This window comes from Sebastes fasciatus, chromosome 22 (assembly GCF_043250625.1).
Source record: "Sebastes fasciatus isolate fSebFas1 chromosome 22, fSebFas1.pri, whole genome shotgun sequence".
NCBI lineage: Eukaryota > Metazoa > Chordata > Actinopteri > Perciformes > Sebastidae > Sebastes > Sebastes fasciatus.
The window spans coordinates 5538747-5561305 of record NC_133816.1 but is presented as its reverse complement, the minus strand read 5'-3'; the positions used below and the strand labels follow the sequence as shown (position 1 = coordinate 5561305).

General features: G+C 40.2%; 1 protein-coding gene across 1 annotated transcript in view; it reads right to left on the bottom strand.

Annotated features, from left to right (window-relative positions):
- The window catches only part of col25a1 (collagen type XXV alpha 1 chain), a 178312-nt gene that overhangs the window by 16887 nt on the left and 138866 nt on the right, over positions 1–22559 (bottom strand). Inside the window, exons 12-23 of the mRNA XM_074624605.1 lie at positions 20620–20664; positions 19979–20005; positions 16341–16385; positions 10082–10114; positions 9107–9142; positions 7224–7268; positions 5761–5823; positions 3879–3947; positions 3063–3107; positions 1802–1846; positions 1458–1535; positions 982–1005 (exon numbers count right to left, since the gene is read on the bottom strand). Of these exons, the coding sequence (XP_074480706.1) occupies positions 982–1005; positions 1458–1535; positions 1802–1846; positions 3063–3107; positions 3879–3947; positions 5761–5823; positions 7224–7268; positions 9107–9142; positions 10082–10114; positions 16341–16385; positions 19979–20005; positions 20620–20664 (555 nt within the window). The remainder of the gene's footprint in view (positions 1–981; positions 1006–1457; positions 1536–1801; positions 1847–3062; positions 3108–3878; positions 3948–5760; positions 5824–7223; positions 7269–9106; positions 9143–10081; positions 10115–16340; positions 16386–19978; positions 20006–20619; positions 20665–22559) is intronic.

The following is a 22559-nucleotide window of genomic DNA, read 5'->3' as shown; positions in this document are numbered from 1 at the left end:
TCAAACTTTAGTGCCACCTTCACAGAGTAAGGCACAATGAAAGAAGGATTTCTAACCTCTAGTCCCCTTTGAACAATTTCTACAATTTTTGAACAATTAATTTTTTTTTGCCTCGAGAATAAAGTATATAAGCTACTTAGCTACACTGAGCTTGAATGCTAGACTGATGCTAGAATGTGTGACACTTAACCTGCTAATTTCATACCATGCTATCTAGGGATGTTGCAATATACCAGTATTCACGATAACCATGATATTTAAAAAATGAAATATTGATATCATGTTACTAATATGAGATGTTAGGCCAGTTCATCTAGTTGCCTTTTCACCATCCATTAGTGTCTTTTTGTGTGCTTTTGTATAGTTGTATAGTATAGTTTTGTATAGACTCTTTCTCCACCTCCGCACTCTCGTACTTTGAGTGTAATTTATTTGCCAAAAAAAAGAGACAAACACACAATATTCAAAGTTAAAAATGAATTTGACTGATAGCATTATTATTATTATTTTCAAATTTTCTATAGATATCGCGATAATATCGTATTTTGGACACGATAATTGTGTAGTGAGAATCTGATATCGTGACAGCCCAAATGCAAACCAACATAATCCAAATAATTGTGATGATTTTTCAAGAAAATTTCAGTTTAGCATGTGTGATGCTGAACATGCTAATTTTCTATCCTGCTAACCAACATAATACATGAGGTTGCTCTAAAAACGTGCCACTGAGTGATGAACAAATTATACTTTTCCAAGTTGAGTTTTCCAAAACTTTGAATTGAACTTTGAATTTCTATTTCAAATTCACGAAGTATATTGCATGGAAAATAAATTATATACATGGTTGCTGGGTGAGGCGGCACAAATACAACAAGGCGGTGCAAACCAGGGTGTGGGATCGGGTTGGGCCCATGCGAGGACGAAGATGAATCACTTATGGAGACGACACAATACAAAGAATACACAGAGCCTAATTACCGTTACTGTAATAGTGGTAATCTTCTGCAGTAGGCCAAAGGAGTGGTAATGGGCAGGAGGTGAGAGATAAGATTGCAGATGTCATACAGGAGAGAAACCTTTGTGTCAGCACATTTTGGCACAGATACACCCTCAAAATGAGTTCTTTATTAAAGAACAGATGTTTATCTGAAGAGGACATATCCTGAATAGTGGAAGGGGATTGCACTTTAATTTAAGGAACACATTTTCTTCTTCTTCCAATTCATTCAGCTTATAATGGAGTTTAAACATACAAATATGCCAAATTACAGCACAATTTGCAGCCGTTTCTTTTGCAAAATATGTAATATGTGTATGTATCTTCAGTATGGTTTAAGTATTTAACATGAAGCTATGCACAGCAATGACTGTGTTGTGTACTCTTGCAGATTTAGGTCTTTCTGAAGCGACAAAAATGACAGAAATGAAGCGAGTTAAGTAACGACTTGTCTGACCTGTAAAGCCTCCTGAATGTTTCCATTGTAGTCGATGATTTCAGTGGCTCCTTGGTCTCCTTTCTGCCCAGGGGGGCCCTGAACATTATTGACATTCAGAAACGACACATGTTCTTTCATACTGCTGCATTCCAGATTTATACATAACAGAGACATTTAAAATCAATACCAGTATGACTCTTTTCTAAGAACTGCAAAAGTTAAACTGCTGCCCCCTGGTCAATATGTAGTGTAGAATGTCATGGGAAATTACATTTTTTAATGTTAATCAGCATAAAACACGATGAAATCACCCAGGAAAAGGGAAAATAGAGGCATTTATCTTCTTTAATATCCTTGCTTACCTTTGGACCAAAAATTCCCACTTCTCCTTTATCTCCAGTCTCCCCCTAATGAGACAAGACAAACAAAAATTATAAATAAATTGGCCTTATTATAATTACTTCATCGTCCTTTGAGGAAATCCATAAAAGGAATATGTTTTCAAATCATTATATCACATATATCTTTATACTTATATACTTTTTTTCCACTTGTCATCATTTTAAGGCCTTAGTATGGAGTTGAAATTTCACTTTTAATCAAAATTTTGCATTTTGGAGACCTGATACAAGAACAAGTGCAGCAACATTAATAATATCATAGCCATATTACTATGAATAACACTAAACCTCCACCAGCATTGAATTCCACTTGCAAGTCTGCAGCTACAGAGGTGTGCATCTATTTGTCTGCAGGTTTTGATGGCATGTTCAATAAAGTGCTTGATGTAAGACATTTAATGGCATGATTGTCCATAGTTAATCAAGATTAATAGCAAATTAATTACCCATTTTTTATCTGCTCAAAATCTACCTTAAAGGGAGATTTGTCAAGAATTGAATACTCTTATCAACATGGGAGTGGGCAAATATGCTTGCTTTATGCAAACGTATGTATATATGTATTATTGGAAATCAATTAACAACACAAAACAATGACACATATTGCCCAGAAACCCTCACAGGTACTGCATTTAGCATAAAACATATGTTCAAATCATAACATGGCAAACTGCAGCCCAACAGGCAACAACAGCTGTCAGTGTGTCAGTGTGCTGACTTGACTATGACTTGCCCCAAACTGCATGTGATTATCATAAAGTGCGCATGTCTGTAAAGGGGAGACTCGTGGGTACCCATAGAACCCATTTTCAATCATATCTTGAGTTCAGAGGTCAAAGGACCCCTTTGAAAATGGCCATGACAGTTTTAAGCGTTATTTCGGCTCCTAAAACGACAAACTAGTATGACACCAATGGATTCATTAAGCTTTCTGTTTTATATGATACCAGTATCTTCACTCTAGCTTTAAATCTGAGCCGGCTACAACCTAAAAATCACAAGTTGCGTTAATACATTAAAGAAATTAATGGCGTTAAAACAAATTTTCGTTAACGCGTTATTATCGTTAATTTGACAGCCCTACACAGAATATAACAGTCGTGACTGAAAAAACATTGAATGGTGGAAATCCAAGATCTGGATCACAAAATCTAATTAGAGGATCAGCTAAGGAAGGCGCTGTGTTCAACAAATTTAAAGAAAACATATCTTCCATGCTCACCTTTGACCCCTTAAATCCAGGTGCACCGGACTCTCCTTGTGAACCCTGCCGTGAGTAAGAAAAACACAGATGACAAAAAGAGTCACGAGGGACACCACAAAAAAGACAAGCTAAGTACTTGAGATATAAACATGAAATTGAAAAACATAAACTCTCTTTATGGTTCCAATCCAAATTCATCATAAAAAAATGCAATTTAAAATGCATATCTCACAAAGGAAATATCGTCAACCTCTCGTACTCCTCCCGAGAGAGCGACGCAGGCAGCTCCGCTGACATAACCAGCTTTTAATATGCCATAGCTGCCGAGCAATGGAGAAAGTGTTTATTTGAACTCTGGCATTGATAAAGGAGGGGTTTCACTTTTGGGGGTTTCTAATAGGATGTGAACCAGATCTGTGGGTCGTCTAAGTTTAGACTGGAGCTTAAGCTACCTGCTGGGTCAGTGCCAGACATAAACAATGGTAAACTCATTTATATTTGGTTTACTTTACGCAGACTCCGGGGAAAGCCTTGAACTTATTACAGGCTGTAATGGTTTAGCCAGCTCTCTGTGTTAACACAACTGAATATTTGATGAATTGAATGAGAACCTTGCTTTGGGAATGCATTCTTACTTATTCTCATTTAAAACTCTGGGAACTTTATAGTGTGTGCTTAAATCAGCAAGGCTCTAGATGGCAGCAAAAATCTAGGAATTATGGGTGACAGCATAGCAGGACACTTTCAAATACATACTGCTGAATGATCTAGTTTTTTTCATGTGCCATTAGTGTTTTCATCACACACATGTACGTGTGCACTTGAATAACTGACCTTTGGTCCAAAGGGTCCAAGTTCTCCTCTTTCACCCTTTCCTTGTGGCCCGTGGTCGCCTCTCTCACCCTATGCAGACAAAAGAATAAACAACAAGTTACCTCTGTTCTCCTGCAACCTGTATTTGTCATAGAGGAGTGCTGATCAAGGCCTGACATCAGGCATGAACTTCAATTTCCTTAATGTTATGCAGTATCGACGTGACCGAGGAATCTACGATAAGAGCTACCCGTCCTTCTCAGGAGTTTGCTTACTCGACAGATTTGCATGGCGAATCGCAGATATTTATGCTGAGTCTGCACACTCTGCCTCCCGGTGACCTTTGACGAGGTGAAATGTTACATACATCTGCATCGAGCCCTTTTCGTCCTGCAGTTGAATATGTAAAGAAACTCCTTTGCTGTATAGTTGTGTGCATTTACTCTCATTGTGAAGTGACTTAAGATAGCCAATAGAGGGGGGTGTGGTGTAACTCAAGGTCTCATACTCTCTGTTACTTATTTCTGATACTTAGAGCAGCAGTGGTTAGAATTGGAGCTAATATATATATAAAAAAGTAATTTTTATAAAACGGTCACTATATCGTGACAGTAGTGCATGAGACAGGTAAACTGAAAAAAAAAATCATGTGCCTCTGTGTCCTCCGATGCTCCTAAAGGCATCTGCAAGATTTCACAGACCGGAGGAAAACAACCAATCAGAGCCGAGCTGGAGCCTTGCCGTCTCTGAGGCGCTGTCAATCCAAACGCAAACTCCGATCAAACGGTCAAACTAGGCAGCGCTGATCAAATATGAATCAATATTCTGTTACTGTAATGCCTATTTGTCTCCTAAAATGTTTTTCAGAATCATCTTGTAGTGTACTGTTTAGCTGTAAAATGAGAAAGTTGAGATCATGTTGAGGAAACACCAAGCACCGCCCACCAGCCGGAGCAAACTGCGAGTGATTGACAGCTGCCTCCGTTAAATGAACAGCCAATAGGAACGCTCTCTCGCTCTCTCTGAAATGACCTGTGATTGGCCAAAGTCTCCTGTCATGGGCTAGATTTTTTAAAAGCCTGAAAACAGAGCCATGAGGAGGTGCAGAAGTCTAGTTATCTCTCAAAACACTTGAATAACAATATACTGAAATATTATTATGGAACTTTTGCCTAATGATGCTAAAAATATTCAGAATACTGCAGATTTAAAACCAAGTGGGACACAACCATTATTCAGCAGTGTTGAGTCAATTAGGCTTTTTTTCTTCAAATAATTGCTTATTAATTATACCTTAATGGCACAAATAAAACAGCAGACTCTTCATTTGAAAAAAAAGCAGCAGTATTCAATGAAAAATTGGGTAACCCCCCTCCCTAGTTGTCTCAAACCTGTGAGCAGACCTGAACATACAGTAAGGAAAAAGATCCCATTTGCTGCATTGCTCCTCCTTTTCAGCTCTACAATGACATTTGATTGAGCAACAGAGATATGCCGGATGACAATGCAAGACTAATATATCTTGATTATCAATGTGCTGCAAACAGCCTGGTGCAAAAGGACAAGGCTAACATTAATTCTAGTGTGTCTGGATTATCACCGCTGGCTGGCTCCACGGTGTGATAATGTCACGACTCAGAGGGAGCGGCGAGGATTAGCTCATTCTGACCACTTCCAAGTGACATTTTGAAGAAAACAGAGGCTTAATCACCTCGGCAAAGTGATAATAATGGATAATGAGAACATAAACCCGGAGGAAATTACTGATCTTGGTGACGATCGCACCGACAGGATGTGATGAAGAGCTGTCAGAGTTGCTGCAACTCGTTGTCATTGACCTGAAATATGCACTCTCAGATTGTGATAAATAAGATTACTGTAATTACTGTGGAAAGTCACCCACCTTAGTTCCAGGCAGTCCTGGAAGCCCTGGCTCTCCCTGGGGACCGAGGTATCCAGGCTCACCCTGATAAAAAAAACAAAAAACAGCAAATATGACTTATTTTTCCACAGGGCATTTTTGGTGTAACCCGCTGCTAATGAGCGCTTAAACACAAACACAAGATGCATGGCCAAACATATTCAAAACGACAGGCATGCACATGAACACACACTCAGGGACACATGCACAAATCACACACACGGACACAAATCATCAGTGGCTTGTTAATTATTCCCTGGTTACACATACATTAATGACTCCCTCTTATGAGCCTTAATAGACGTTACAACTGACCTTGTTAGAAACTCATCAGAAAGCGCTCTGCTCAAGTGTGTGCAAAAACCAGCCTCTCTGAAGGAGCATTTTTTTTGCACTTATGAGGAGTGAGCTTCCAGTATGAGGTGTGATGCTTGATTTGATTTACATCACATTTGATTGTGAAATAACCCTAACTGCTATACCATCTGCAACCGGAGCTCCCACCTACTTGTAGTTGAGGCCCTCTGGAAACCTTTTGGAGAGGTAATGGACACTTGCCTCTCAAACTTTTAAACTTTTGATTGGATAAAAACAGCCAAGAATGCGGAGCAGAACAAAGTGCAAGCTGAGCTCAGAACCCGAGAGTGCTACGTTAGCAAAATATTGTTAGAATCCATCAAGCATTCAGGCCTCTTAAGTAAAAACAGGAGTATATAAAATGTCAAATGAAAGTTTTTTTTTTTTTTTTACAAGGCCAGCACACATAACAAGCACACAAAAAAGAGAAAAAACAGCAACAAACGTCATCTCATCATGCCCGTGCGAGCATTCCTTGCATTCACGTTACATCTCGAGCTAATGATCCTGAGAAACATTGAAATGGTTGTATCATGTGCCTCTTGTTTCACCATCTGCTGTTTGTTTTTATGATACGGTAAACAAGCAAGCGCTTTAACTAAACCAAGAAAAGCCTAATTTGATAATAATAATCAAATACTTCCTCTCCTTAACGAGCAGTAGTTTTGACACATTTTGCGGCGAGTCTCTTGATGCCACTTCCAGGAAGTAGACTGAAGTTGTTGCCAGGGATGCAGTGTTCTAATCATTAATTCATAGACCTCTACGCTATTCACAAACCTTAATGAGACATTTTTCTTCTGGCAGATCAAAAGCATCGACTGTTTGGCCTTGTCAAGTTCGCTTGAGCTCCTTACTTTTCACCGCACTGAATGTACAGGTATTACTGTGCGTCTGCCACTCGAGCAGATGGAAGCTTGCAGTCGAGGTACAAATCCCCGCACGGCAGGAAAAGCAAGAGACCTTAATGTGTCATGCATGAGGCATGACGATGGGTCGGCTGGGTTTTGCTCTGAATGGGCTGGAGAGGATGGACAGGGACAACACCGGGGGGGGATGACTGGGGATAAAAACAGCGTAGCATTTACCTTTATCCCTGGGAGTCCAGGCAGCCCTGGAAGTCCTGGCTCTCCCTACACAGGAAGAGTGTGACATGTTACAGCCGAGCCAAGCTAAGCTGAGTCAAGCCTCATTTGTAGGCTCGTTGGGGTTCTATTAGCTTTCATTCTCTATTGGTGTTTTCTCTGGCTATCAAGCTGCTGTAATTCTGAAAAGTGGGCCTGCTGTCCGTACAGTAAGTGTATGTTGACCGTCGTTTGCTCGCAGGAGGTACTGCACATGCACTTTCAAACCAACTCATGCAGCCGTGGCTTGACAGCGTGATTAGTGCTTGTTATAACACTCACAAAGTGCAACGGAGTTTTATTTTTATGATTTTATTGCTTTGGGCAGGTGCGAAAAGTTCTGGTTCTTGGAAGGAAAAACTGTCAGATACTTTGGATTACAGTTGCGAAAGCTGCTTGAGAGAGCTGCCGTGGCTTCAAGGTCGTTAAGAGTCTGGCGGGCGCTGGAAATCGAGAGTTGGCCTATTTCTCCGTCAGCAAGGTCGGGTCATTGTCAAGTTGAGAACTCCAAACTCCCATTATATGCAAGTTTGAATAAGTCATTTGATTCAACTGTGGAAAAAATCAGAGGTCAAGTCTCTTGTGAGGCGTCTGCGAGACTTTCAAAACAAAATGTCTGACTCTGGATAATTTAACGCTCTACTAAGACCATTGTATTTATGGCATATGAAAAGAAATGATTAGCGCCGCACGAGAATGATCAACTGTAACTCCCCTCAGGGGACCAGAGAGAGGGCTGTAAATTTCCATTGTGGCTAATGAAAGCATTGTAAAACTAATGAATAAAAGGTCTTTCTTGTGGACTGCTACTTCACCAACACTTGACTGCCATCCAATGGTAATATCTAACGGGGAACAACAACTCAATCTCATGGTGGCCATTTTGATGAGAAAATTTGTAAGTGTGTCAGCACAAGCAGAACAGCTGCAAAACGAGAGATAAGATAAAGCAGTTAAAAAATTAGTTAGGCCACGAGTGTCATCTTTGCAGCACAGCAGGAAAAAAAAAAGACATTTGCTAAAAAGCCCTTCAGTTTGTCTGGAACCAGTTTGTCCAAACAGAGAAGAGAGAGCGGGGGAATTAATGGGGCGCAGCACTTGGGATTAAAAAGTGTAATTAGATGGGGTGCTGGTGCAATCTCGGCAGCAGTCTGGTCAAGGGACAAGTAATGGCTTTTATTTTGCAGGAAAATAGCTCCTCTTCTGCTGCATGCTTGTTTATTAGTTTGTCATCAGCATCTGTTTCTTTAGCAATATTCTTCAGATTGCCCTGGAAAGCGTGTCAAACACTAGAATAAAGGCTGGCTGGGAGAGAGAGGTCATACCAACACCTGATGGTTTAAGACTCTGTTGAGTACAGGTAACAATAAAATGCAGCAAATCCATCCAAAAGATTTAGTATATCCAGAGGTGTTAGTATACCTGGGACTTTACGCTGGTTCAAAACAAGTACCAAGCCAAGGTAAATGTAAAATGAGTCGGAGCACTGCGAGTTCAAGTTGAAGTGTCAGGTTCTGCTCAGTGAGCCCCCCCCCCCCATGTACAACCATCCTTATTACACTTCAACTGAGTTTGGAATGCTCTTATCCAAACTATTTTATCTTGCACAACAGACAAGAGCTTTCTATGGATTCATTCACAGTGATGAAAAATTAAGGAATATGTTGAGAATTTTCAGTCACTGCATAGTCAAATATTTTATTCCCATAGTCACTTATCACTAGAAAAAACACTATATATTCAACAAAATATACCTTATGGTTAGTCCATATGATTAAAACAGTGCTGTACCATCACTGCTACATCTATTTCTGTAATGTATCTGTGAAGCAAAGTGCAATTATTACCTTGTGTCCACTTCGTCCAGGCTCTCCAGGTTCACCCTGTAATACATGCAAAACGTTTTCTTTTCAACTGCTTCATTTCTGGATTGGGTTGCACCAGCTATTTGAAAATCCATTGCTAAGTTCTTAGAGCAACTAGCTACTTTCAATTGATGATTAAGCTGAAGTTAGCTTACACGAACTGACGCTATTTGCGCTAACGTTATTTTTAGATGTAATATCACAAAGGTTCACATCACTGTTTAACAGCATTTTGATCAAGTATCAGATCCAATATGTTGACCATATTACTGTTTTACTCTTCACTCTAAATGGGTTCGTGTATAGATAGTAACCCACAAACTGCGAAAACTTGCAAAAAGTCTTGCGAGAATCCCTGCCCAACGACCAATCCTAACCTTAACTATTCAAGGTCAAAGGCCAACCTTAACCATTCAAGGTCAAAGGCCAACCTAAACCATTTGAGGTCAATGCCTAACCTCAGCCATTCGTGGTCAATGCCTAATGTCAACCATTCAAGGTCAATGCCTAACCTCAGCCATTCGTGGTCAATGCCTAATGTCAACCATTCAAGGTCAATGCCTAACCTCAACCATTCGTGGTCAATGCCTAATGTCAACCATTTAAGGTCAATGCTTAACCTCAGCCATTCGTGGTCAATGCCTAATGTCAACCATTTAAGGTCAATGCCAAACCTCAACCATTCGTGGTCAATGCCTAATGTCAACCATTTAAGGTCAATGCCTAACCTCAGCCATTCGTGGTCAATGTCTAATGTCAACCATTCATGGTTAATGCCTAACTTCAACCACTGGAGGTCAATACCTAACCTTAATCCATTGGAGGTCAATACCTAACCTTAATAATAACCCCTTTTAATTTAGTGACACTTACATTTTCCACAGTAACTTACAGTTGGTGCAACTGACACCTAATGAGGATCAAGAAACAGACATTTAGCATTAGTTTAGCTCTCACCTTGATGCCTGCTGCCGAAGAGCCTGCATCTCCCTAAGAGAAAGATAAAAAATTAAAAAAAATTAGAAAGGTACAAAAACCATCCAAAAGTGACAGAGGTTATTACAAGACTGGATGGGGCTTTTTTGTAGAGGAACAGACATTATCATTTTGCAATTACAGCTACAAAAAATATGAAAGAAGCCTATTTTTACCGAACAATGCAGAACATAATTTCACAACTGCTGCATTTATTGAGTTGTCTGGATAAACTGTGAAATCCAATTAGACAGAGGATTGTCTGCTATTCTAAGCAGTGTTCAGATTGAATGCACCTTCTAACAAAAGTTTGAGACGGCGTTTTTATAACTACATTGCCGGGAATCATTTCATTGTTTTTACACTGTCAGAGTGCAGCTGCGTACTGGTGATGACATGAAATCTAACACTATATGGAAGAAATCCCCGACTGCATATATATATAGCAAAGGGCTTGAAAGATATACTGTACTAACGGCAACCATTTAAACCTTCAGGTATTGAACTGGAAGGAGGTACAGCTACTTATTTCACATTTTTCCAGCGAAGTCATCCAAACAGTCAGAATCCAGGCCCTTTCCTATGCACTGCATTACTACTGCAGCGTACAGTAAAAACATACATAAAACAAGGGGCCAATAAGCGTAATTATGGGCGGTTGGTGGGAAAAGGGAGTGGGGAGCAGGAGACTGGGTCTTTAGCTCTGGTGTGGACTCTGTGGTTTCACTACACATACGCCTTGCGCTCAGAAGTTGCTGAAGGAATGCCTCTCGCCCTCAGCTTTTTATGGGAGTCATTACGATGCATAGCACACAAGGCATGTTTAATTGCGGCATTTCTTTTTTTTTTTTTTGCAGACAATAAACTGTTACTGTTTACAGCTGGGCTTTGTTGCATACTGAAGTGTGCCTCTATCCATATCTTAAAAGTTATCATTCCACTTTTTATAAGGGCATTTTCTTATATATATTTTATGGGGGAAGATGAATGAAAGGCTCTCACATGATTTTACATGATGAAGTCAAATGTTTTTGGTCAAATACTTGAGAAACAACATGGATGTCTTGTTGCGGTTGACCTAAAAATTATAATAAAACAGGAAACTTTATCCAGAGAGAGGCCTATTATTCTGACTTTTTTGTGTCTTGGTTGAGTAATTGTTTCAACAAAACAAACATCAAAGTCAGAGCTGGTTTACACCTGTTGTTTTTTGGCAGGGATAGATATGTAAGAATGCCTCACATCTGTATTTAATTGTTATAACTTATAGAAAAAAGAAACTACTTAAGCTCATAATAAAGCTAGAGGGACTATAAGTAAGCTTGATGTTTTTTCCCATAATTAATCTCAGCAGGATGAGACCATAAGGAGCTAATTTGTGGAAAATTTACAGCGCAGTTGACACATTTCTAATTAAAAAACCACCACGATCCATGTGAAAACAAGTATCAGAGGATGCTCCACACGCAATTAACACTTCTCCCCCCCCTGCTGCTGAACTGATAAACTCCATTGACGTTTTCTAACATGACAGACCTAACACCAAGCCCAAGAACCAAGTGAGAGTTTTCACTCGTTTATTCCAAATGAGATGGAAAAAGTGGTGGAGTTGGGAGGTGAGCTGAGGTGTGGCACAGAGTGCTGAAATGTCCCAATTGGGCCAATTACCATGGTGAGGCTGCAGCCTGTGATTTAACCACAGAGCAGAGCGGGACGGAGAGCTGTCACCACAGCTCTACTTCATTATAGGCACCCAGAACTGTCGCTGCTTATTGGCATTTAAAAGATAATAGCAGGAAGATCTCATAATGTATAAATCAGGCCGTTTTCCAGCTGTTCGCGGTGAGAGAGCGAATAAGATGGGGAGAATTAATCAGCGAGCAATGAAGCCGGAGCAGAGTTGTGACAAATGTCACCATTAAATGTCACCACAGCCCTGAAAACATGACTCCCACTTCATATTACGGCCATTAGCAAAGATGACCAAATTTAGCGGCCTCAGCTGAATATCGACCTCAGTCGGTGAGTTGGAATATATGTGAGGCAACACAGATTATGATTGGCTCCCAGGGCAGAAAGGCCCCTGCCAACAGTTGAAACACAGCCAGTTCACAAGAGCTTGGACCGGATCTTGGGATTCAAAAATTATACCAACCACTGTGCCACACCGGCCGGAGCCAAGAGCTCAGCCTGGAAGTTCCCAAAACCATTTCAAGAGTTTGCTTGGGTTTGTTTTCTTTAAACCTTTAAAAGAACCTTCCCATCTCTGAGGTTTAACTTTCTCAACGAGAAGAGTCACAGTTAATTTCACACCTAGTTAAATACTTAGGCAGAAAGCATCAGAGGTAAATGGTTTAGAACTAAAGCTTTTAACTGCGGTGATGATGTGTTTTAAATGAGGCCAGAGATGGACATGCAGAGGATGTTGGAAACATTTCTCGTCGCAGTTGATGATGGCTTATGAAAGCAACACAGCAGGTACATATACAGTGAATGTATACTATAAAGAGTGGTGGAAAGTCGCAGTGTATTTACTCAAATAAGATACCTGCTACTTTATACTCTTTTCTCCACTACATTTATTTGATTAGTGACTTTTCATATCAAGGCTGTACATCCAAAAACATTAGATTATCTTAGCAAATATGATGCACTTTTACAGGTTAAATATCTTGTTGTTGAGCCCCTTATGGCAGTTTGATTAAACACAACTTCATTTAGGAATATGCACAATGTGAGCACATTATAAACTGACATTAAGTGTTACACAGGGCCCCTCGACAAGACACAATCACAAAGATGAGGTAATAATGCAGGACCTTAGATTATATTCTACTTTAGCGGTGCAAGTATCTCTGAAGCTCACTAATTAACACGTTGTATTTTTGTTCAACTCGTACAAAAACTGAAGTGTAAAAAATAACAATTGTTGCTGTTTTCCGGGGCGTCATGTGCCGGATTATTTCCTGGCAAGGGCCAGTTGCCAGGCAACCGGTGGATACTCCAGGAAGTCACTGGTCCCGGCCAAGAAATAGTTGGACAAATAACCACCCATAAAATAGCGAATTATCGGGTTACTTAATGAGCTTTAGAGGTGCTGGTGGGGTGGATTTTTGTTACTTTTGGACAGAGCTAACTTAGAGGTTTTCCTGTTTCCAGTCTTCATACTTATGTTACCTTCAAATGGAATCGTGTGTGCCGTGTTCACGAGAAGAGTCCATATGAACGCCCCCCCTCTTGTGGTAGTCACGACCTCAGAGCGGAAATTTTCTGAAACCTCCAAGTTCACGAGTTGTGACGTGTTTGCTGTCATTATGCCTTTTCAGTTACTGCATTATGCTCCCGCTTGCTAGCTTGCTAAATTGTTAGCCTCCGTGGCTTCTAGATGCCGACAGTAACGTTATCATTGCCGTTGCCGGACCGCGGTTATCTCACGACTTAACCACATGAACGCCAAGCATATTGTGTACACGACTCCCCATGTCATAACCACAAGCTGTATAGCAGCTATATTTACCACACAGTCATGACGATTCAATTCAATTCAACTTTATTTATATAGCACCAAATCATAACAGAAGTTAGCTTCACGGTAGTATCAATCTTCTTATCTAACTCTCGGCAAGACAAACTAGTCAAACTAGTCCTTTGAACAATTTTGCAATAAAAGGTGCTATTGATAGCACTGATAACATTCAGCCACTACATGTCGCATTCTCCCTCCCCCGTTCCATGCATTTACTTCACAACAAGTGGTTGCCAGGCACTTAATGTCAGTCAGTTTTTTTTCCACACCAACTAGAAACTTGATCGCTGATGACCCAGAGATACCACGTGATACCAACGTTGTTATACTATTGGCTCACAAGCCTTGTTAGAAGTGGGAACCAAACGTCAGATATCTTCTGTATTTGGCACCTTTTCGTCTATAAAAATGAAGCCCCAAAGGTATATGAGTAATAAGTACTTAAATATTTCAATACTATAATGCATAATGAGTACTTTTACGTTTGATACTTTAATGTATTTTTCTGACAATACAGTAGGTATGTACTTTTACCTAATAAAATCTGGAATTCAGGACTTTTACTTACAATAGAGTACTTTTACACTGTTGTATTACTTAAGTAAAGTATCTGAGTACTTCCTCGACCACAAATGTACAGAACATCCAATAATGATTGGTGTCATACTCTGGGTGTTCTCTCAGCTAAAGCATAAAACTTGATCCAGGGAGTACCAGATTGTGTCTTGCAGGATGTGAGGGAAAGAGATTTAAACTTGTCTCTCGTAACAGAGCGAACATGTCCTGTCATTTATTCTCTTTCACACTCCGCAGATCACCCGCCGTCAAAACAATCTCCCTTTGTATCATGCAAGGCCCGGTCCGACTGCTCGCGCTGCCGTTTTCTCCCCCCGCCTCTTCGCTCCCTGAGGTCTCTCTGCTCACCATACCGAAGCTTTCACTGCCTCACCTCTCACCCCGTGTTACCACAATTTCCCCCGCAGTGCGTGCTGTGTATTGTTAACTTTGGCATCTTCAGCGGGGAAGACTGAAGATGCTCTCCCCTCCTCTGTCCCCTCTACTCTCTGGTTTCCTCTTCCGCCATGTGAAACAATAATACCAGGTGGAGCAATTGATCAGACGGACTACACCGATGACAGGAGGCTCAGTTTTGCGGAGTGACATGTAGTTTTCTCCTCTAGCTGATCCCGTGTGTGTGTGTATGAGCACGCATAAGATTTTTTTTTTACTTGCACTGAAACATCAATCCTTGGTGTATCTGACATCTGTTAAACTCATCTGGATGTATATATCTTGATTGAAAAACAATTATTCCTACCATATGTTGTCACTATTACTACATCCTGACATTGACGATCTGAGAAGATGAGGTAATCCCATCAATACTAATGAAAAAAATCCTCACCATTTCCAGGTCTTTACACTACCTTCTGTCTCTTTTTATTGGGAAATATGTGAATATGCTCTTGGAGAATGAATGGCAGGTGACCGGCTACAGAAGCCTGAATTCCCCCGGTACTCAATTCCACTCTTTCTTTTTCACTCCTGCAGCGAAAAAATCCATTTCTTCTCGCTTTTACTGCGTTGAGGTAGAGCAGATCAAAGCGGTGCTCGAGCTGCAAAGTTTTATCGCCCTCCACTTTCCTTTTTGTTCACTCGTTTTCCACAGATGATATCCTGCATCTGTTTCCCTCAAATGGTGTCTTTTTTGGCAGCCGCGTTCGGCAGTCTTTTAAAAAAAACCAGAGTGCCCATAAAGTGAGAAGTTATCAAAGTTGTTCTCCGCTGAACAGCAATAAATTGGCAGTGACATTTTGAGTACACTGCTTCTAGTCCGATGCCGGTCTATCAGTTGTATTTTCTTTGTATATCTAACTCAGTATTTTTAGCAAAAAGCAGCATTTTCAGTGGGTTTGCTCTCAGTTCTTAGCAACTGTGCTTCATTTTTTGGCAACTTTGGGAAGCATCTTTATCTTTTCCCAGCAGTGTGAGCAATTTTTGCGTGGGCTGAATCCACATTTTCAAAAGAATTCTTCTACTCCAATCCATAATTGTTTGGTTTCTGAAATGCTTCAAAACGGGTAGAGAGGCCCAAATCTTGTCATGAGGTCACCCAGCACAAATAACTCTGTGACCTATTTTCATAAATGCTACTTTAACAAAATAATAACAGCAAAGGCAGCGTGAAAAGTCCTGGATAGGGTGCAAAATCTGCCTCTGGACATGATGTCGATGTACTCGCACACAAAACAACAAAAAAACATTTCCCGAAAACAAAAGATTTTTGGACAGAAACATGAATTTATTACTTTAGCTCGGAACAATCTGTCCAACAGAGCTCCACTCACTGCCTTTTGTTGGAAATGGATCCAAACTTGACAAGCTGTCTTGATGATAAATGGTCCCAAATTAATGCGGGAGCCACCCGACCAGAAAATGTAGCGTCAGCATAGCATAGCAATTAAGTCCACATTAAGCACAAAGGACGCATCAAGTGCCAGGATGAGTGCTGTTGTGCAGCCTTGACTACAGCTGATGGCACTTGGCCTCAGCTACCTCTGCTGCTGCTGCTGCTGCTCTCCACAGGTCTCCTCTCAGATGGCTAACATTAACTCTTTTTTATGTTTTCCGGCCACAGCCAGACTCTGTTTCTTCCTCTGTGCAGCTTCCAAGACATAAACAGAGAGACGGAAAGGTAAAGTGGAATGTACATACCTTCTCTCCTAGATCACCTTTCGGTCCGTCTTCACCCAGATCGCCCTGTGATGAAACAACATCATATTCAGCCTACTGATCGCAAGAATGTGTCAATGCTGAAATTAATGAGACAGCTGCGAATCTAAAGAAAAAGATATCAAACATGATCACCAGATTGTTTAAACATGCAGAACACACAGTAGGACTTTGACAGTCGTTCTTGTTCTGTGATTGACTGCCGTGTAAAACAGCGTAATGGATGCTCGGAGAAAAAGCCAAGAACAGTGTTGCATGGACAAAGTGCCATTACTGTACATGTTAAACTCACTTTGGTCGCTAACTGAGTCATCACACATGGTTCAAATATGATTTCAGGTGACGTAATACACCCCGTGGGGCATTGTGGAGGTCCTAAACCCCTGGCATCAACTGTGAAGAACTTCACTTCTAAACTCACAACTTTTCCATCTCAGTTGTATGAAACCAATTAAACGTCAGGGTTGTTTTTAGATGGACACAATGGATGGCAATGTCGGTTTGGTCCAGACTGAAATATCTCAACAATGGATGGATCGCCATGAAACTTTGTACAGACACTCGTTGTTCCCAGACAATTGATCCTAATGACTTCTGACATTTGTGGCTGGCCATGAAATGTGATACATACATTCATGTCCACCTCATGATGAATAATAATGTTGGTGATCCTTAAACTGCTCCTCTAGCACCATCATCAGGTCAACATTTTTTATTTCAATCTGTCATTTATGGCCAAATAACTGCAAAACTAATTCCACTCAGGCTAGAGGTCGATATAATAACGATAGTTTGGAGCAGGAAAAAGCTGGTAGCCGAATAATCGGCCGATATCAAGCGTTAATCACATGCACACAGATATTTTCAGCAAAAATGGCCCTCAATTAATCAGATATATGGCCCACAGTTGTGTTAGGCTTGCACTTGCACTAGCAAAATTATAAGGACCATGCTTGCTAGCAAAACAGAGACAGCATGCTTTCAGCAGAGCAGCAATCTTCAGTCCAATGCATTAATAATGCCATATAACAACCTTATCATGCTCATTATTTACGAATAAAGCTGTCTTATATAAAGTTAACTTTAAATTAAATATATCAGAGCCCAGTTCTGCAGCTAGTTTGTAAAACGTCCTATCGTCGACATGTAGGCCATCAGCCTCACCTGTACTTTGGTTTTAGTGCTAATTAGCTAAAGTTACTGTGCTCACACTCTAAAGATGGTGAACGTGGTAAGTATTATACCCGCTTAACATCAGCTTATGTTAGCATTTAGCTCAAAGCACTGTTGTGCCTACAGCCACAAGAAGATAGATTACGGATCATTGCACTGCCATGAATCCAGTAGATTTTATCTCCAGAACATTATAGCCTAATATGTTCCTAATTTGAAGGTGAGCAAATCCAAGGCTTTAAAATAAAAGGGTTGTGTCCTTGTAGAGGATATTATCCTCATGATGTCAGAAGTTCAAGAAAATTAGCCTACTGTAATAAGCTCTGTGCTTCTCAAACAATCACTTTTTATCTGTTAAAGGCTGGCACTGCTTTCTTGAATTTGCCTTCTGGCTCTTTAGTCACCAACCAAAGCCAAAAACAATAGTTTATGTTAACATATTTGGCTCCACTCGAAATAAAAGATCATAGTTCTTTGGAGTGAATTTCAGTGCTGTCTTTGGCAGTCGTTTGACTGTCTTTCACTTTTCATAAATCCACATGGTTTTAAATCATAGCCTAATCGATTGTGAATCATACATATAATAGCAATTCCAGGGATTTGAAAGCAAAGGTTGTGTCCTTGTGGAGAATATTAAAAAGGAACTACAAGAAAATGAGCTTACTGTGACATCAAGCGTTTATCAGTTTAGATGCATTGTCATTTTCCCATCTGTTTATCGGTTAAACGTTAAAATGACGACTAGCATCAAGGCAGAATTAAAAAAAAACAACTTGTTTTGGCTCTTGACTTAAAAAACAGAGCCAAAAACAGCAGTTTATGTTAACAGATCTCAAAAGCTTGTAGTATTTCAAAGCTGCAATTCCCAACTTGAGGGAAGCTACTCGACGTGATTAGAAAGATTGGAAATAAGATATTAAACAAATTCCGATACAGCAATAGGTCAGTGTAATATTTTTTTTACTATGAAATATTGGATAGTTTTCCCTTTTCATGCTTATAAAAACTCTTCAAATGAAACAATCTTAGAAGGGAACATCACTCTTTGGTTAGACTGCTTATAGATGTGCAACCTGTAACAAGGCCAAGGAATGATGACATCACTTCGTTTTAACCTGATTGATCTGAACTCCCGCCAAGGCAATCTCCTCTAAATGCAGTTTCTATAACTGTACATTGAGCCTTTATTTGCATCCATTCTCCAAAGAACACCCATGATGCTGTGAGCAGTGGTTGCCTCATTATTACAGTGAGTCAGGTGTGTTAACGATAGGGAATAAGCATAGAAATAGAATAGGAGTAGAACGGACATTGAACGGTAGCCAGCTGTCCTCTAGTTAGCTAGCTAGCTAATTCCATCAACAACCGAACAAGGTTGTCACTCATCCGGTGATAGCAATGTGCTTTCCTCTGACAAGAGTGTGTGGATGAAGCATTAAGTTGTTGAATTGTACTCATGTAACTTTACCAAAGAACATATATTGCCAAGAAGTGAAAGGCAATTGTTTGTTCCATTGCAACATCAGCGCCCAGCAGCAAAGCTACGCCATTTTGGACTGAAAGCATCTACCAGACGCCAGTAAAACATCTGCCTTAAAAGTGCCGTACAAAAGTAAAACATTATTTCTATTCTATTGTCGTATTCTACCAAAATGGCCTGCGTTGAACAATAAAATATTATAAATATAATAAGCGTTTTCAGTCCAAAATGGCGGCAGCAGCTGTTGTCAAAAAAACACTGGAGTTTCGTCTCTTTGCTTCTATACTCTTTGACTTTACTCTGGCTCTCTCTGCTTCGTAATGTTACTACTCCACTAGTCGTTTTAGTCACCTCAGTGACTCCGCTTTGATGTAAGTTGGTTTAGTTTAATACAGAAGTTAGCCCGCTACAATGGTTGCAATGGCAACACTACACATAAAAATGGCCAGCTACATTGATTTGAATGTCCGTTCTACTCCTATTGTATTTCTATGAGAATAAGTCTCTGATTTGAAGAAAAACTCAGAACAACAGCTGAGAACAAGTGTCCGAAGGCCAGTTTTGTGGTCGATGAAGAACACTGAGTCATCATCTCCCTCCCCATCCTGTGTGACTCTTGACTCGGTCAGTGTTCACACCTCCCACCCGCTGCTGTCCAACAACAGCGAATAAAGGGCACCACTAGAATTAGGGAATGGAGAGAATAAGGCTGATTTTCCTCACTGAGGCTATTGTGTGGGTTCAGTATTTTGGGCTCCTCCAAGGCCTGCAGTAGGAGAAATTGGGTTCAATTTTGTGACTCACTGAATCACTGACTCACTGATGGCCAAATCTCAGAAGGGTGTCACCATTGAAAAAAACAAGCTGGAGTTGTGTGAAACAAAGGCAGAGCTGCTGTTTTAACACATGGTGAGATATCAAGACTGATGCTAACAATAATGTTTGGTGATCTGAATTAGCGCTTTACCTTTTCACCTCGCTCTCCCATTTCACCCTGTTGGGAAAGAAAGCAGAGTATTAAACACAGAAAAGCTCAGAGGGAGTTGGGTTCAGTTGGGGAATTACTGCAGCCACTACGGGTCAGATAGTATCTGGGGTTAAATTCATGTTAGATTACGGATATTCTCTTGTGTTATGGCTGCTTTTTCCCCAGACAGACCCTCGAGTATCAGCTTTTTGAAGTATTTTTTTAAATTTGCACTGTCATTACTGAAAGTTGACAATATTAACAAGCCAGAAACCTACATACAACAATATTTCACCATGATTTCAATTAATTAAAACCTATATTTAGGTACAACTATCACATTTAATTACACACATGGATATCTGCTATGAAGGTTCTTAGTCATATATTGGCAAATAAGGATCATATGAACATGCTATCCAACAAAGATGAATGAAAATATAAGTACATGCTTGTTTTCTAAAGAAGAATGAAAAACAATACATATAAAAAACAAAGTATAATAAAAAAAATGGTAAAAAAAAAAAGTGCCCAAAAAGAGAATGTGTCTTTGATGGGTAAGGATGAAAAATTATAAATGACATCAAAACAACAAAAATAAAAAATATGATCGCCATGAATTTACAAGAATTAGAGCACACCTTGGCTCCGGGGACACCGTCCAATCCTGGGATGCCAACATCCCCCTATGGACAGCATAATAGACACACAGTGGCTGTATTCAGTGTGCTGTTTCAGCAGTGTGAACTCTGATTTGAGGTCAGGAGATACAAAAGGCTTCACATTTTCTTCGTTATATAGAGATAACCTCTAACCTTAAGCTTGTGTCATCACTGGACAGGTGTTATGCATTTGCAGGATAGTTGATTAAGGAGCAGTACATAGGATAAATGTGTATTTTACTACAGTGTATTAAAAGGAATGGACTCCCCACATGTTACTGTACAGCTACGACTGAATAATTTCCATAAAATTAAAAAAAAAAAGTTCCAAATATTGAAGCTGCAAACTAAACCTGAAAGTAGAGAAGATAAACAGGCTGATTAAAAGCTTGATTATCTCTGGTTTAGTTCTAAACATGAGCAAAAGAGGAAAGCCAAGTCCATCTGATGAAAGCCAGTTCACTGTTAGTGTGAGTCTCAATCTTTGTTCTCTGAGAAACCAACCTCCGTCCATCTGTTGCCAAAAACAATTAACCTCCTGACCTTTGCAAAGCTACCACATCATTAGCTGCTATTTCTCAACGCAGAGAGACGACTTAAGCTGGATGACACTGATTAATGTAGCCAGAATGGAAAATAAAGAAATCTATTATTTAAATTAAAGAGGACCTATTATGCATTTGTGTTTGTAAATGGTCTGCAAAGTTACAAAGTCCACGCCAAAGGGAGTTACTCTCCCCCACAGAAACACTGCTCCTGAACTGCCTGAAACACCTCACTTGAAGTCCCGCCTTTTCTTCTGTAACATGGTGATGTCACCAAGTAACACATTTGCATAATACCTGCCTGGCGGCTAGTTTGTCACGCCCTCAAACAAAGCTGGTTAGAGCGGAGCTGGAGTGCAGTCCGAAGAGTTTGGTTTAGTTGATCAATCCCAACAGAGTGGGCCAGCTGACCAATCAGAGCAGACGGGCTTTTCGGGAGGGCGGGGCAGGAGCTCAAACAGTGTGTTTCAGACAGAGGGTGAAAAAGGTGCTGCAGCACAGCCGGTATGAGAAAAGTAAAGCGTTTTTTGAACATTAAGCATGTAAACATGTTTTAGTAGAAACCCCAAACACAAGTATGCACCTGAAAATAAGCACAATAGGTCCTCTTTAAAATACATCTCAATGTCCTGCTTAATACTAGCCAAATTGAAAGGAAAACTTGGTAATTGGATGTAGTTTATTTAATTTTGGTAAAAAAACGTTGCATATTTTTCTTTGTTATTGTTTTCATATTCCCACAATGCTTTGTTTTCATGAAGCATTGTGGGAACATCCGTGTGTATGTTCTGTGTATAGGGAGTATCCCCCTCAGCTACACACTAGTGGTGAAACTCTTTATAAATACGGGAATCATGTGTCATCTATCAGCCCACATATGGGAGTCATTGACATAATGATGATGATATATTGCCATAATGATGATGGAGTCTGATTAAAAACTCCTAAACTGGGGCTGATAAGGTTTGCATTAGTAATTGTCCCTTTTTAGTGGATATCTATGTCAGATCAATATGATGTCTGCCAGTCAACCTGCCACTGCTGGCAGAGCAGCCTTTACTGCTTTAGATTTCAACTTTCTGCATGAGTGACAGTTACATACCATAACAGATTCTCTTTTATAACTGCACTGCACAGCATTGGAGTTCTATTTCATGCTGGCAAACCCCGCTCCTCACACAAGTATGGAATTAGGCCTTCAGCTTGTGCCGTCTCCAGAGTCGGTATGGCTTCCACTCTGGTTTCTATTACAGCCATGCGTGCCTCTACGCTCATATCTTTATAAATGCATGCTTGAGATTAGGAAGATGGCGCCTCTCAAATCATCTTCCCATTCATTCTCGTCACTCAGACCGTTGTTTGCTCTGGAATAAA